This window comes from Anabrus simplex, chromosome 12 (genome assembly GCF_040414725.1).
Source record: "Anabrus simplex isolate iqAnaSimp1 chromosome 12, ASM4041472v1, whole genome shotgun sequence".
Lineage (NCBI taxonomy): Eukaryota > Metazoa > Arthropoda > Insecta > Orthoptera > Tettigoniidae > Anabrus > Anabrus simplex.
The window spans coordinates 100,852,835-100,870,687 of NC_090276.1; the positions used below are offsets into that span (position 1 = coordinate 100,852,835).

General features: G+C 38.5%; 1 protein-coding gene across 5 annotated transcripts in view; it reads right to left on the minus strand.

The window, feature by feature from the left end:
- LOC136884336 (uncharacterized) overlaps positions 1-17,853 on the minus strand; it is a 291,392-nt gene that overhangs the window by 66,279 nt on the left and 207,260 nt on the right. For all 5 annotated transcript variants that reach the window (XM_067156442.2, XM_067156440.2, XM_067156441.2 and 2 more), the window contains one exon: positions 6,728-6,841. In XM_067156442.2, coding sequence (XP_067012543.2) covers positions 6,728-6,841 — 114 coding nt within the window. The remainder of the gene's footprint in view (positions 1-6,727; positions 6,842-17,853) is intronic.

Genomic DNA, 17,853 nt, shown 5'->3' on the forward strand with positions numbered 1-17,853 from the left:
TTACTAATTGGCGGTTAATTCAAAATAACGTAATTCAAAGTTAGATTTTTGCGTTCCAACAGCTTGATATAGATGTTGATTCCCATAGGGAATCTGAAATATTTGTCCTGAATGAGTAAATTTATAATACCAATATAAATGGTCCGTTATTGGACATTATAAATTTTCCAGCTAACTCATTCTTGGTTGCCAGCGTTTCGCCCTCGTGTGCTAGGGTGGGCTCATCAGTTGGTACCTAGCACACCTACCAATACGCTGGCTAGTGCATACCGTGGAGGCCACTGCGTAGGCTAACTGGAGCCACCGGCAGTGCCAATGCACTAAGAGACTTTGTCTCATCACTAAAAATTGATGCCTGCTTGGCCATCAGATGATATAGATGTTGATTCCCATAGGGAATCTGAAATATTTGTCCTGAATGAGTAAATTTCCAACAGCTTCGAATAAACAAGGTTTTACTGTATTTCAATACTATAATGTGACTATTGATTCTTGCATTTGGTTAATCCAGTCAAGGCCTCGTATTTCTCTTTCGTTCATCAGATGAAAATATTTACAGATTTTCTTCACCGTCATTAGTCCTCTATGGATACTTGTCAGATAAACAGTTTCCCAAAAAATCCGGCTTGAAAAACACAGACACTTTTTGGACAATTGTCACTTTAGGCTTTTGAATTGCATGGCGTCTTTCTTAATCACACATGAATCATGAATTATGAACTGAAATATAAGGAGGAAAAAAGCAATACTTGAACCATCAATCCATCGATTATTAGACTTTGATGAAAATGAGCTCGCTTGTCACTTTGTTAACATCTCCTTGAGAATACTTGGCTTTGACATTTATATTCGAAGGGTCACCTTACATACAAAATACGTGACCCTCTACCTGAAGGTTCTATTGTTAGTCCAATTTTTATATTAGTGAACAAATGCAACACAGAAGTTCTTGGGATAAAGAGATGGAGCTCAGCCTGACTGGTCTAAGTTGGATGTCTTGATCAACATATCTTTTCATAAATAAAAGCAAGCAAATTAACCTCATAGCATTAAAGGCCTGCAGATTACCTCACTCTCAGATAGCTTCTCAACTGTTCTCACGTAGGCTGAGCAGACCTCGAACTAACCCTAAAATCCTGGCCAGGAACCGAACTTGGGGCCTCCCTCTACCCATAGGCCAGCTTCTTTCATAGAGAATAAGAATAGTCCAAAATAAAACATTATCCACTTGTTGATCAACAACAGAACTTATGTTTACAACTAAGGGAGGAACACGTGGTGGATTCATGTGAGATAGATTACCTAGCAGAACAATGGACTCTGCCAAGGAGGGTAAAAGAAACGAAAGGAGACCAAGGTTTATAATGACAAAGATAAGAGGTGTAGAACTAAATGAGGTCATGTAGCAAATAGAGGATTGAGGAGGCACAGAGGCTTGCAGACTGAATACTGAAAGGAAAACAAAGATGCATGTATGCAGCATTTAAATTACTTCCAACAAGGTCCTTTCCAGTAAATGTTGTGGCTTGTCGAACAACTCTTGGCAGACGGCTGGCCTTAGGTGACTCAGCTGATGGCCACCAATCAGCAGCAGCTAGGGAATACCATCCCGGCCCTTATTTCTAATCTCGGGATTTCGGAATTACACTTGGTCAGTCCCAGGATTGGTTACAAATACAAAATAAGAAAATCTTACAGAAATCAGCTGTTTAATCAGCAAATCAAAATTTAGACAAAATCAATGTATTTTACGGTATACACCTAGCTAATCTAATCACTCTAACTAATCAGACTTGGAGTCTCAGACTAACCAGATTTAAAATCACTCAGTCTCTATGTTAAAATTAATCTTTTCCAAGAATCAGTGGCTGAAATCTCGGCTCATTAAATAAATATAGTGGCTTTAATACAGTATTTATTTATTTATTTATTTATGTTAATCAGTGAGATCTCTTTAAACTTACATTTTAATAAAACCCTTATGTAACAAACTATGCAAACTATGGAAATTAACAACAATTTCTCTGAACATAGACTAAATAGACGACTTTCATGTAACAACATAATAAGTAGGTAGAAAGTTTCTTAGCAAAAAGTATTTAAAAATAACATTAATCAGTCCCATTTCACATTTCTCGTAAATATAATGAAAACTAATTTAATAGGAACTTTCTAATTTGAATGCGAAAATATGATCTGAGAAATAACAATGTGTCCAGTGTCTCATCACCACGCTTGCTTCTCAATTTGTTACACATATATGCAGCTGCTGAGAAAGCACGTTCAGTTTCGATGGAAGGTGGAGGAATCGTTAGTAAATACTTATAAGCCCGCACTAGGTTATAGCTCTGAGTCGAATTTGAAGACTCGTATAGGTTCATTTCTTTCTTAACAATTATGGAAAATTCATTTTCATTTAATGCTTCAGGAGACAATTTTCATGCTCTTTTTTATTTCCAGCTGAAGCTTTCCTTTGAGCATCAGATTTTTTTTTTTGTATTTGTAGGCTCGACTTGCATATTTTGTTCTTCCTCTTTGTCATTTTTTAACCATTTAACCTCTCAATTAAAGAAACAATCTGGTTTTTTATCAGGACTTTGCTCGGACTTGAAAATGTACGCTTTATTTGATCATCTAACGCCAACGCTACATTGGCACTATGAGGATTTTGTAGGTAGCATAATATGCCACTCAACTAATTTTTCATGCGTTTTTGTGAAGCCAACTGGGAGCTATTTTCATTTAACTGCTTAAAAAGAAACTTAAGGGCAGCATCAGTTGTGCATAAATTTGCATCAGTGCGACAGAGTCCTCCTACAGTTAACTGACTGGAGCCAGGACTTTCATGATTTCATTGATAAGCTTGAAATTGGACTCTTCCAACTGCACTGGATTATTAAAATATATAAGCGCCTTTTTGACGCTAAATTTCAATTTCAAGCAGGCGAAACGCTCGAGCATAGTGTAGAGGCTGTTCTATCTGGTTTTGCAATCAAGCAGTAAAATTACTTCCTTGTCATGCTCTATCTTCACATATTTTTGAAGAATGGTATCATTCTTCAAGGATGCTCTCTTGAAAATAAGAACCACTTTGCGAACTTTTTTTATTATATCCTTGATGTTCTGGTCATTCGTCAAATCCGGGCAATTTTCTCTGTCTTCAAGGTCTAATGTGATTCAAGATCTTTGTCATCATCATCATCATCATCTGAGTCTACATCGTGGAGCTCAGTGGACTAATTTTCTGAAGCCGGTATACAGGGTAAACTTTCTTTATAAAGTAAATTGCAAACGGCTAAGTGAATGCCATGAGCAAAACAAACTTGGTGCTCTGCATTGACAAGTTTCCCGACTTTGAGCATGACATTTGGACTGTCTGTTACGATTGCAATGGTTTCGCTGTCCAGTGAAATATCGAATTGAGAAAGGCGCTCTTTTAAAACAACACAGGTTTTCGCCTTCAAAGATGCATCAATACGAATAAGGCCTAAACTCCAAAACATTTTCTCGGAAATAATATTTACATTCATGTACTTTTTGTTAGAATTCGATGTCCATTCATCAAAGCTCAAACTAAAACGCTGGCCTTCAGTTTTTAAAACAGTTAATTCAGCATTTATATGCTTTTTAATTCTGTAGCTGTAATTGACGATACGGTTACGAACTGTTGAAGCAGCTTTTGGTAAATCTGAATATCCTTTTGATAATCATAACTCTCTCAAATCTTTTGAGGTTACAAAGACACTAAAAGGAAAGCCATTTAAGGCTGTCATTCGCGCTAAAATGTCGTCTAAAGTAACAGTTTTAACTAAAAGGTCCCCAAGTGAACTATGTTTTCTCTTCAATGCCGGTGGTTCTTTGTCACTTTGGCTAGTTGATGAGGACGGCCTTGCTGTAATAACTTTTTTTGCCATGTTTGGTTGAAAGATGAGTGTGTAGTCCTTTGGTAGACCCTCCTAAGGTTTTTAATATAGCCGGGCAGTATTTACATTGCGCTGTTTTGCTATCTTTAGCGACAAAAAAATGGCTCTACAAAGACGTTGCATCTCAGTCTTTTTTATGTTTGACATAAAAACTTTCTTTGCATAGAGACATAATCACTATAGTCGGTCATAAATACCTTTCAAGAAAAGAAAACAACATTAGTGCAATATAAACATAACTTCTCAGAACTACAGGGATTATATTCGTTTGTTATTGATATCCATAAATTCAAGTACCTACTAATTACAACTTAACTAAAAAACAATAAACAACTCACGTAATAAGCGCAGGTTTTCACAAACAACCTCTCAATCTGCTGGCGCAAACGTTACTAAAAGCAGCTGGCAAAACAAACCTCAGTAAGGTACGCAGCAAGCTAGAGTTACATGCCGGTCTGTTGAACAGTGAAGCAACTTAACTGTAGCACCACCAGCGCATCCAGCAGGAAGTTGCACATAGAGGAGAAACCCTTGCCTTATGCATCAGATACAGTAAGGCATTCACTCATCTCACACACACGGGAGAGGAACTGTACTAATGCACGCATTGTGGTCAGATTTTCACGCACACAGGGGATGAACAATACAGTCATGCGCTAAACGAGAATAGGCATTTACACACCAAAAAGACACATAAATAATGCACTGAGAGTTTCACTTCACGCAGTCAATTTTGCAAATTTTAAAAAATGATTTCAATTCTGGAAATTCCGGAATCCGGAAAACTTAATACCGAAAAGTAGTGATTGAAAAGCGGTCGGGATCGCGGGATCGAAGCCTCTAGCAGCGGCGTATATGAGTTGCTGGTTCAATTTTTAATGAAACTAGCTTTTGAGCTGTCTACATTTATTGTGGGCTGTCAACATGTAAGACATGTCAGTCTATGGCTTTTCCTGTGGTTGGAATTAAACCTGATCTCTGGTACAAGCACCAGCTCAAACTTCAGGAGTTAGAAAGAAAAGTTGCAACTGTCTCATACTTCTATAATTGTACAAGGAAATTGTAAAATCACTCAAAGATTCAAACTGATAAATCATTGCTGCTATGAAACAAAGTCAGGTGTATGCCATTCATGGCAAAGAGTGCTCGTGCAGTGAAGCCCATGCAAGCTGTGATAGATTGGCTAAACAAAGTGGAAATGAGACAAAATGTCCTTCAAAATAATATGTCACTTAAAATGTCACAAAGTCCATGCTTGGAGAAGATGCACATGCAAAGTCAGTCCGTCCGTCTATCCATCCATAAGTTTACCCATCTATAGAAACAACATGCAAAATTAAAATGTTAACAGCTAAAGTTGCCAGAACTGAATGATACCAGAGATAACCTTATGAACTGGGCTTTCCTACACTACAATATTGTTTCTCAGATTGCATTTGTACATTTGTTTTTTCTTTAAATTAAAATATCCAACTTAAGGTCGCACGATCAAGAAATTTGAGCTTTATACAAAAGTTCAATTTATAGTAAGCAAAATCCAAACAATGAGGTGATTTAAACAACAAAAGCAAAGGAAACATTTTGCCAAATAAATTTACAAAGTCAAAGCAAACAAAGCTAAAGACGCTGTTAAAAACTCCACGAAGATGGCACTGAATGTACAATGACATGCTGAAAGTCATGGAAGAGGGACTAGTATTATGTAGATCCTCAACTCGAGGAGGCATCAAATCCACAAGTGGACAAAACACATCTGGAGACCCATGCCATCTGGATAGCTATCCACAGCTCTCTGCATTTGTAGGTGCAGGATCTCCACCATGAATGCGGCTCATATTGGACAAATGATGTGGTCACAGTAGTTGCTGACAGAATCTGGAATTCTCCTCGAACCAATTCGGGACAACTTGGGCCTGATGACACGGTGCATTATCCTACTGGAATATCCTATCATTCTGGGGATATGTGATGTCTTACTGGCAGCGAACACCAGCCTGTACAATGCCTTGTTGACAACTAGGAACCTAATGTGATATTGAAAAGACTGGAACTGTGACTCATTGAACCTTACCACATGTTGTCAGTTCCTCAAAGAGTCCAATCAGCAAAGTCACATCCCCAAGTAGGACGCTATGCCCAATATTGTAGTGGTAACAAGTACATTCTGGTAGGTCTTCCCCTCCCATTTCCCATGGATGCTAAAGAATGCTACACAGACTGCTGAATGTGGATGTGATCTGAGTCAGTGTAGATTGTCTGTTACCACAGGCACTATCCCGCCTTCCAGGAGGTATTACTGATACACATGCAACACAGTCAGTTGAGGTACATTAAATGTTTGCACTCCTTTGACAATGGACTGTTTCATCAGTCTGGTCCCATTCAGAAGGCAATGAATTCATGTCACCTTGCTAGGGCCAGCGCAGATGGTTTTAACACTAACTCTCAACAAGTCAGATCACAGGTTCCACGACATCACAGTACTATCCCATTTCTTTAGGCATGACAGTGTATTTAAGAAAATTACAGACTCCATGATTACCCAGTATTGTTACCTCATCTATAACAGAATTTCTCAAAGTTCTGACGTCCAAAGAAGGTAATTTCCGATGTATGTTTTTCTTGAAAGAGTTAAATTCTTATTACATGATATTTCCTAGCCCTCCCTTTTCAAAAAATGGCACACAATGTAATGAACAATCTCAGAAGCCTAGAAAATCTGGTGCACAACTGAGTCGCAGGCACAGACAAAATAAAAATCCTAGATGTGTGTAAGGTGGTAGGTGCTTTCAGTAAAATCTCACCTTGCACAGTGCTGGAAACGTCCCTCCTTGTGCTCCAGTTGACCACAACACTGGTGTAGTCTGTGCTTCCACTACTGTAGCCCACAGGTTGGTTAGAAGACCAAGTGGCAGGACCTGCAGTCACAAACGTAGCTGTACTGTCACATTTTAGACAGGCTACATCCAATCTCCTGACAGCAATTCCTAAGCAAAAGATGGACTCTGCAACCAGAATCTGGAAGGAAATGTTCTTACACACGCAAGACTTGTTCACAGTTCAAGATCTGTTATCTAAGATGTTCATCACAGTACCACCACACATCAGAAGTGTTCTCGGTCATGCTGAGGTAGGATCGGTGTTGAGTCCCCTCCTTTTCAACTTGGTGATGGACCACATAACTTGCGACATTCAGATACAGAGACATTCATGCCTACTGTATGCGTAAGACATCATCTCAACAGGCAAAAGTGCAAGTGCAGTGCAGGAGACCTAAAACTAGTGGACATCAGTGTTGGAACGGCATGGATTACGTGTCAGCAGCACTAAGATGGAATAAATGGAATGTAACTTTGGTAATAAAGAGAGAACAGGCTGCAGAATATGGATAGATGTTGAAACAATCACCAAGTATCTCACACTTCAAATATCTCCATTCTGTACTGACAACCATTGTGAGGTTGATGCATCAGAAAGAGACTGCCTGGTTGAAGTGGAGATCCTTATCAAGTGTACTCCGCAAGTGGCAATAACAAGCATTACAAAACTGTCGTTAGACCTGCTACAATGTATGGAGCACAATACCGGATCACCAAAAAGCTGTTTGAACGATGACTGGAATGAAAATTCATAAATGGGCAGAGTGCCATATGAATCAACACGATTCAGAAATACAGTGGAACCTCAATTCTCCGTTTTTAGAGGGACCACGTAAAAAAAACGTACAACATGGGAAAACGGAAAATCTGGGAATGAATGAACCATCAACAATTTGGCCAAACATTACAAAAAAAAAAAAAAAAAAGTATGTATACTTATAATCCTACAAACACCCCTAAATCAAACCAAACTACAGACCCAATGGGCCTTCCACCTACCAAGCAACCGCCCTTGGTCCGAAGGTCTGCAGATTAAGAGGTGACGCATGGTCAGTGTGACGAATCCCCTTGGCCGTTCTTCCTGGCTCTCTAGACCAAGGTCGCCATCTCACCATTAAATAGCTTCTCAATTAAAGGTGATCGTAGACTGAGTGAACCTGGAACCAACCCTCATATCCAGGTAAAAATGTCTGACCTGGCCGGTAATCGAACCCGGGCCCTCCAGGTTAGAGGTAGGCAAGTTAGACCGCAGGGCAAGCTTCAAACATTCATTACCAGTATGCGACTTAAAAATCTCGAAACTTTACATTCAGTTTTACCGGGAAAACTTCGTCAAATTCCTTTGAAAAACTTCTTTCAGTTCAGCAACTTTGATCAGCCAAACTCTTTGAAAAATCTAATACCCGTAACGCCAAGCCAAACAACAATCAACCACAAGTAGTTTTTAATTCTCTAATCCAATAAAATAAAGTACATTAGATACAAAAGCGCCCAACATGTTGGAAAAATTCTTTTTTCTTAAATCTTCCATTGTAATTTGATCACCGGTATACTGTTCCTAGTCAGTTTATGGAAATCTTGTACCGCGTAAATTAGGCCTACATCAACTTTTAAAGGTTATGTTGAACTCGAGAATATGGTTTCGAATGTAAGTATCCATCCTCAAGTTCTCGAATGCATTATATTCAATTCTACCTGTCACTAATTACAATCAAATTGGAAAGAAAAACTATCATTAACACTTCCGAAATAATGATTATTCACGGCCTTGAGCTCAGTTGGAAAGTGTGCTTGCTGTAAAAATCAGTACGAGTGCAAAATGATACAAAGTTTTAAAATGTAACGTGTGCCGGTTTTTATAAAAAAAACCCCCGTGAAATTCCCAGTCTTATATTAGGACAAAAACAGTAACAGGCAATCCCAAAACCTCCCATGGCTTTATGTATGTAAGGTACAACATCTGTTCTGGTGATATAGATGTTGATTCCCATAGGGACTGCCGGTGGCTACAATTACCCTACACAGTGGCCTCCACGGTATGCACTAGTCAGCGTCTTGGTAGGTGTGCTAGGTACCAACTGATGAGCCTAGCCTGGCACACGAGGGCGAAACGCTGGCAACCAGGAATGAGTTAGCTGGAAAGTTTATAATGTCCAATAACGGACCATTTATATTGGTATTATCTGTTCTGGTCTCGATAACATAATTGTATTTAAAGATAAAAATTTCATTGTTCCGTATTGAAAGTATTAATGTTAAAAATTAAATAATTGAAAGAGGTTCAACCTATTCAATACATAGGAAAGAAATGTAGTGATTACATTTTATTTAATAGTAAAAATAAATGGGACCGGTTTCGACCCTAGTCCAGGTCATCGTCAGCCGTAAAAACATGTAAAACAATGCATATGAAAAAGAAAAGGAAAAAGATTAATTAAACTCTGGATCGGTATAAGATGAAACAGTACGTAATATTAAGAATGGTAGTATGGCACACGCAATGATAGGCGAAGATTCACAATGTTTATGAATATTGGAGAACAGTCAAAAGGGTCAGTTTCCACACTCTGTCAGGCACAAAGTCACAACACTATCAAATAATATATGAAGATCATAAATAATTTGAAATCGCAGACGAATAGATTTGTAGAAGCAAACCGCCGGCTCCCGGTGATCAGCGCAGCACATTCAAGGTCATGCGCTGCGGTCTCGAACGCCAAAGTAGAATGGAGAATATCCTGAAGGTCCAGTATTTGTCTCGGTTGCGGGAAGTTAAGTACGTGTATATAGAAATATACAACGCAAATCAGTATAATTGAATGAGTATTTGTGCTCCTGCTAAGTTCTTGGAAAACAGTTGACTTGAAAAAACAACATTAAAACAAACAAAAATCTCATGTCAATCTTATGTTAATTTTAAGGACACTTCCTCTAAAGCATTACTTTGTCAATTTATGTATTTTTCATCTAAACAGTGTTATGTGGCTGAAGATGTTGATAATATATGAAACTTGTACCACTTTTAACCATTAAATTGCCCTAGGCAATCATTGTATCGACTAGGTGGAAAATAAATAAATACTTAATTGAGAAATTCAAACAAAGCTGTTGAAATGTGCTCTGTCTCCTTCCAATTGATGTGGGCACTCTCTACTTTATGATTTCTGAGGATTCTCTAAACAATACCACCCGAATGCGATGCTAAGATGATCCATTATGCAAGTTCTCCGTCAATCGCTTCTCCAGTACAGTACTTCCTCAAATTACCGCAATGACGGGATATCAACATCAAGATCCGTAAGTATGCTGTAGCCGTCCTTTCGTAAGATACACAGTTTCATGAAAAACGCATAATTGAGGATTTAGCATTGATGGAATTGAAATTTCTGGACGGTAGTTCTGGGAAATTGTTTCTTCGAGGAACGGATAATGCGGGATTTTTACAATGTGATTTAATTAGAATACTCGTGGGACCATGTAATTTGAACGAATAATATAGGAAAACGTAGTTTCCAGGAACGTATAATCGAGGTTCTACTGTAATACATAAGAGGTTCCTTTAAATTATCTCAACTACAGAAAAACTTCAAAAGTGACATATGAGGAGAGGAGATTCCTTCGCCATCAAAGAAGTACTAAGGGTTGTGTGTACCAGCCAATGTATTTCCATAGTAAAATCAACACCGGGTGACTTCCATACAAGAGTAAATTACTTCGGAAGTGTTTTAATAATTTCAGATAGTAGTGGAATAAATTACTACAATAGTAAAATGTTGAAGAGTAAGTTACTAAAGAAGTAAATAAAGCACAAATATAGGTTAGAATTTACTCTCACGTTGTGTATGGAATAAGCCAGGAGGATCTCTTGACTGGAATAGAATACCGTCTAGTAAACAGGAAGAAAGACATTCTAACACTTTTGTGGATTTAATACGATGACGATCGACAAAGAAAACGATGGGGAATGTACTAGTACTTATAGTGCATGTAAGGTTGAGGTTCATATTTACATGGGGAGAGAGTTTAAGGTACGTTTTGATCATATGAAAGAATTCTGATTTACAGTATGAGTGTTTTGAACTGAAAAACTTCATTCTGTTTCAGGCAATCTTATTAAATGTTCATCATATGACTGCACACCATTTTTTCACCAACACTTCGAAAATTTTCAGCGACATAAAGATGGGAAAAGGCTAAGACTGGAGAGGTAACTGGAGTGGCCTTAACTAAGGAATATCCTTAGCATTTACCTCGTGTGAAAGCTATCTTCAGGCTTGCTACGGAAGGATTAGTCCACCTTGTCCCGAATGAGTCGCATCTTTTGTGCAGTACCGATATTAGGAGAAAAGTGCCCAACCCCATCTCCCCGTTACGACCACTTGCACGTCTCGGTATTGAACGATTTTGGCAACACAGAATCGCCCTGTTGTAACCTGTTTCTAACGGTGAAGGACGCTCATAATTTATTCACAAACCATATTCGACAGGCTGAATCAGAGTCGTAAGCTTCAATAAAGCTAATGTACCATAATGAAAACAATCCATTGGAATAAAAGAAAATCTCAAAGTTCAATTGCTTCTCTTCAGCCAGTGATTTTCCCACTCAGAATTAACTATGTTGTAACTTCTGTTACTAGGTACGTAAAAGAACGAGCAGAATACAACACTAGGTGCTGTAATTCTAAACTTGTGTATGGTATCGCGAGTGTGCAGTACAATTAGTAACACAAGAACTGTTTTTCTAAATGGGTTAATTATTAACATTGATACTACTATGGATATTTTTCAGATTTAGAGTGTAGCTTAATTGTGATATTTGCAGCTGAAGTTTCATTTGCTGGTGTTGATGTTGGCAACGTTGACTCCGACTGGTATGAACAAACGATCAATTGAAGTTCGAAACAGGGGGGGTTGCAATAAGTGCATTAATAACAAGGCTGATAACAGTTGTTTACTTGTTAGAAATAAAGGATGAATTAAATTATCACTTAATTTTAATACTACACTAGCTGATGTACTCGTGCTTCGCTACGGGATTCTCAGAAAGACTGTCTTTGTGGTTTTCCTAACTACAGTTAACTTATGCCATTACAAAAACGTCAGTAGGAACGTAGGGTTTAAAAGCAATGTTCTCATATAAAATACTCAATCAAATGAAAAACCGCACGTTCTCACTTTTAACGAACAGTACTACGATGCCGATCTAAAAGTCCAAAGTTCCAATGCCGGAATGCCAAGGCCGCAGACAGCCATGAACACTCCTCTGCCATTGTTCCATTAAATATACACACTGCGCATTCCAATCAGTGCCTCAGGGTAGGGATTGAATAGCTCGAATGATATGATGAACCATTTTGTTACGTACCAGTAGCATCAGAAAATTTATGAACCAGAGGAATGGCACGCTTAAGAAGAAAGTTATCTAACTCCCCACCTACTTCCCGCCAATATTCAGGCAGGCTGTTATACTCGGTACGACCAGGCGAATGAGCCGTGCGGTTAGGGGCGCGCAGCTATAAGTTTGCATCTGGGAGGTAGTGGGTTCGAAAACCACTGTCGACAGCCCTGAAGATAGTTTTCCATGGTCTCCCATTTTCACACCAGGCAAATGCTGGGGCTGTACCGTAATTAACGCCAGGGCCGCTTCCTTTCCACTCCTAGCCTTTTCCTATCCCATTGTCGACACAATACCTATCTGTGTCGGTGCGACGTAAAGCAAATTAAAAATATACTCGGTATACAGCGGCAATTTCATCTATCGGACATGACTGCAACAAAAGACACAAAGCACAACACAACAAACAATGGTCCATGTAATGTTATTGTTGTTCAGTATTATGAGCTTTCTGTATAGTAGGCCTTCACATTTAGTTTTCTTTCGACTCTGTGATATTAGGGCATCTTACGAAATTACTTATAGTGTAGAATGTAGTTCCTTATTTCCCGACTTTCATTAAATTCTGTTTACCCATTTACTCATGACTTGGCGCTGATATGGACCTAGCAACAAAACTCCACATTAACATAGCCGGTACGGTAAAAATGTATATGACATAAATGATCGGACATTTAATATTATATAACTTTAGTAATGCAGTATTTGTCGATAGGACAACTAATAACACAAATATTTGAAAATTAAATTTTAGGCCTTCCCCTAAACTACTATTGCACTGAGCGTGAATAAAAATATTTATGACCTAGACTGTAGCGACTTATTTCCCGACTTTGCATACCGATTTTCACTAAGATAGGGCCACTAATAACATAAAAATTCCAGAATTAGGCCTTCCCCTAAACTACCATTTCTTTCAGTATGAATAAGAGTATTTATAATTTACATTGTAGCGACTTATTTTCTGACTATGCATACTGATTTTCATTATGATAGGACCATTAATAACACAAATATTTGAGAATAAAGTTTTAGGTCTTCCCCTAAACTAACATTTCCATCAGTGTGAATAAAATTATTTATGGCTTAGATTGTAGCGACTTATTTCCCGACCATGCATACCGATTTTCATTAAATTCTCTTTGGCCGTTTTCTAGTGATGTGTGGACAGACAGACAGAAATTACGGAAAAGTAAAAAGTGCATTTCCTTCTTACTGTGGACATGACCGATACAGAAATACCATTCTTTTCAAATTCTGAGCAATGTACAGACAAAACACTTATTTTACACACACACACACACACACACACACACACACACACACACACACACACACACACACACACACACACACACACACACACACACACACACACACACACACACACACACACACACACACACACACACACACACACACACACACACACACACACACACACACACACACACACACACACACACACACACACACACACACACACACACACACACACACACACACACACACACACACACACACACATATATATATATATACCAAAATTGACTATGAATGTGCTACTTCCCAAATTACACTATGATATCAGAGGTTGGGTTATATATTCTTGCATCTGGTTAAATTACAGAAAGGCTGTTCCCATAAATTTATAGCAAAAATGTTATTACTTAATTGGAGCTTGATACATGCATGGTCAAGTAAGGATAGGTGACCTCAACCGAGTAAGAACAAACTCTTGCCATAGAAGCCTATGGCTATTACATAAAATAAGTTTCATTATGATAGATCCGTACTGAACTGTGATTACAATGCCCTGAAATACAATACATTTTCATCAGTTGGTCAACACATGAACGATTATAATCATAAATTTACAGACATTAAACATGATATGGAAATTCTCAAAATTATGAATAAAGGACCCCTCCTTAACATATCAGAGAACTCCTTTATACATCTGGACTAAATGACATATCCGAAAAACCGAACATTCTTTTTGACCTGCTCATTGAGCTTTTCAGACATACATACATACACACATACATTATCATTATAGACTGTTATGCCTTTCAGCGTTCAGTCTGTAAGCCTCTGTGAATTTACTACATGTCGCCACAATCCTCGATTTGCAACTAGTGTTGTGGCCTCATTTAGTTCTATACCTCTTATTTTTAAATCGTTAGAAACTGAGTCTAACCATCGTCGCCTTGCTCTACCTCTACTTCTCTTACCCTCCACAGCAGTGTCCATTATTCTCCTAGGTAACCTATCCTCCTCCATTCGCCTCACATGACCCCACCACCAAAGCCGGTTAATGCGTACAGCTTCATCCATCAAGTTCATTCCTAAATTAGCCTTTATCTCCTCATTCCGAGTACACTCCTGCCATTGTTCCCATCTGTTTGTACCAGCAATCATTCCTGCTACTTTCATGTCTGTTACTTCTAACTTATGAATAAGATATCCTGAGTCCACCCAGCTTTCGCTCCCGTAAAGCAAAGTTGGTCTGAAAACAGACCGAAGTAAAGATAGTTTCGTCTGAGAGCTGACTTCCTTCTTGCAGAATACTGTTCATCGCAACTGCGAGCTCACTGCATTAGCTTTACGATACCTTGATTCAATCTCACTTACTGTATTACCATCCTGGGAGAACACATAACCTAAATACTTGAAATTATCGATCTGTTCTAGCTTTGTATCACCGATCTGACATTCAATTCTGTGGAATTTCTTACCTACTGACATCAATTTAGTCTTCGAGAGGCTAATTTTCATACCATACTCATTGCACCTATTTTCTAGTTCCAAGATATTAGACTGTAGGCTTTCGGCACAATCTGCCATTAAGACCAAATCGTCAGCATAGGCCAAACTGCTTACTACATTTCCACCTAACTGAATTCCTCTCTGCCATTTATTACGTTTCAGCAGATGATCCATGTAAACTACGAACAGCAAAGGTGAAAGATTACAACCTTGTCTAACCCTTGTAAGTACCCTGAACCAAGAACTCATTCTACCATCAATTCTCACTGAAGCCCAATTGTCAACATAAATGCCTTTGATTGCTTTTAATAATCCGCCTTTAATTCCATAGTCCCCCAGTATGGCAAACATCTTTTCCCTCGGTACCCTGTCATATGCTTTCTCTAGATCTACAAAACATAAACACAACTGCCTATTCCTCTCGTAGCATTTTTCAATTACCTGGCGCATACTGAAAATCTGATCCTGACAGCCTCTCTGTGGTCTGAAACCACACTGGTTTTCATCCAGCATCCTCTCAACAACTGACTGACCGCACCCTCCCTTCCAAGATGCCAGTGAATACTTTGCCTGGTATTCTAATCAATGAGATACCTCGATAGTTGTTGCAATCCTTCCTGTTCCCTTGCTTATTAGATAGGTGCAATTACTGCTTTTGCCCAATCTGAACGTACCTTACCAACACTCCATGCTAATTTTACTACTCTATGAAGGCATTTCATCCCTGCCTTCCCACTATACTTCACCATTTCAGGTCTAATTTCATCTATTCCTGCTGCCTTATGACAATGGAGTTTATTTACCATCCTGTCCACTTCCTCAAGCATAATTTCACCAACATCATTTTCCTCCTCCCCATTTGCTTGGCTGTTCACAACACCACTAGGATGATTTTTTTTTACATTGAGAAGATGTTCAAAATATTCCCTCCACCTCTCCAGTGATTCCCTGGGATCTATTATGAGTTCACCTGAATTACTCAAAACACTGTTCATTTCCTTTTTCCCTCCCTTCCTAAGATTCTTTATTACTGTCCAGAAAGGTTTCCCTGCTGCTTGACCTAGCCTTTCCAGGTTATTACCAAAATCTTCCCATGACTTCTTTTTGGATTCAACAACTTTTTGTTTCGCTCTGTTTCTTTCATCTACATACAACTCCCTATCTGCCTCGGCCCTTGTTTGAAGCCATTTCTGATAAGCCTTCTTTTTACGTTTACAAGCTGCTCTCATTCCACCAAGACGTTTGCCTTTTCCTATCTTTACACACAGCTGTTCCTAGGCATTCCCTTGCTGTTTTTACTACAGCATCCCTGTATGCCACCCATTCACTTTCTATATCCTGAACCTGCTTACTGTCTACTGTTCGAAACTTCTCACTAATCATATCCATGTACTTGTGTCTAATTTCCTCGTCCTGGAGATTTTCTACCCTTATTCGTTTGCAGACGGATTTCACTTTCTCTACCTTAGGCCTAGAGATACTTAGTTCACTACAGATCAGATAGTGGTCTGTATCATCGAAAAATCCGCGGAAAACTCGTACATTCCTAACAGATTACCTGAATTCGAAGTCTGTTAAGATATAGTCTATTATAGTTCTGGTACCCCTAGCCTCCCACGTGTAGCGGTGAATAGCCTTATGCTTGAAGAATGTATTCATAACAGCTAAACCCATACTAGCACAGAAGTCCAGCAAACGCTTCCCATTCCCATTAGCTTCCATATCTTCCCCACATTTACCAATCACCCTTTCGTATCCTTCAGTTCTATTTCCAACTCTCGCATTGAAATCGCTTTTCACACAATCAAAATCAAATATTAAAGGTCTGATTTTTCATTCTATTTACAGTACTTTGCTTAATCTTCCATATTCCCACATCGCTCAGCCCCGCATTAATAACCTCTTCCCCCCCCCTCCCCCTTTGTTTTCTCCCTCAGTTTCCTTTCCTTTTGTTTCTCTTTTCCCTTCACTTCCTTCTCAAGATTTCCTTTGAACCTCACCTACCCCCAATTCTCTCTCTAGCTTCTTACAACACGAAGTAATTCCCATATGTCATATTTTATTTAGGTATTTCCTTCCACCTGACTTAATTCCTTTTTTTTTGCCATCACTTATTCACAGTCAAATGTATTGAACTGCGAATTTCTATCCACCTTTATTTAACTCCATATATGTTAATCCTCCTCACCTAACATCCATCAAGATTCTAGAAACAGAAGAAATTTCTTCTAGTATCATACTTTGCATCCACACATATATAAAGTTTATAAACATTCATTATTCATTCGAAGAACAACTGAGATGAAGTTATGTCATTTTTTAAGATATTCATAGAGGTAAAAACATATGGATGCTAGAAAGATTCTTCTGTTTTTTGGAACTTGAAGGAAGGTGATTGTTGCGCGTTGAGACAATGTTACCACAATTACAATTGATCTCTGAATGAACAGCAGCATCGCTTGGAAGCCAGACTTTTTTGATTTCCATGACCAGCAACTTAAGGATTACTTTTACAACTTTTTACTTTTATCCGGCGCACTGGACTTTTTAATGGATCTCTATTTTTTAACATAGTGTAGCGCATCTTTGGATTCTTAAGCCTCCACGCGCAACAATCACCTTCCTTCAAGTTCCAAAAAACAGAAGAACCTTTCTAGCATCCATATGCTTTTACCTCTATGAATATCTTAAAAAATGACGTAACTTCATCTCAGTTGTTCTTCGAATGAATAACATCACATTTAAGGAGCCAGCATATATTGAATTCCTTGACTTGCAACTTAAAGATTTCCATTCCTAACAACTTTTTAAAGCTGTACAGCGCACTGGACTTAAATCGCAAATAAACAACGTGACTTCGGCTCAGTTGTTTTTCAATTGGATAACA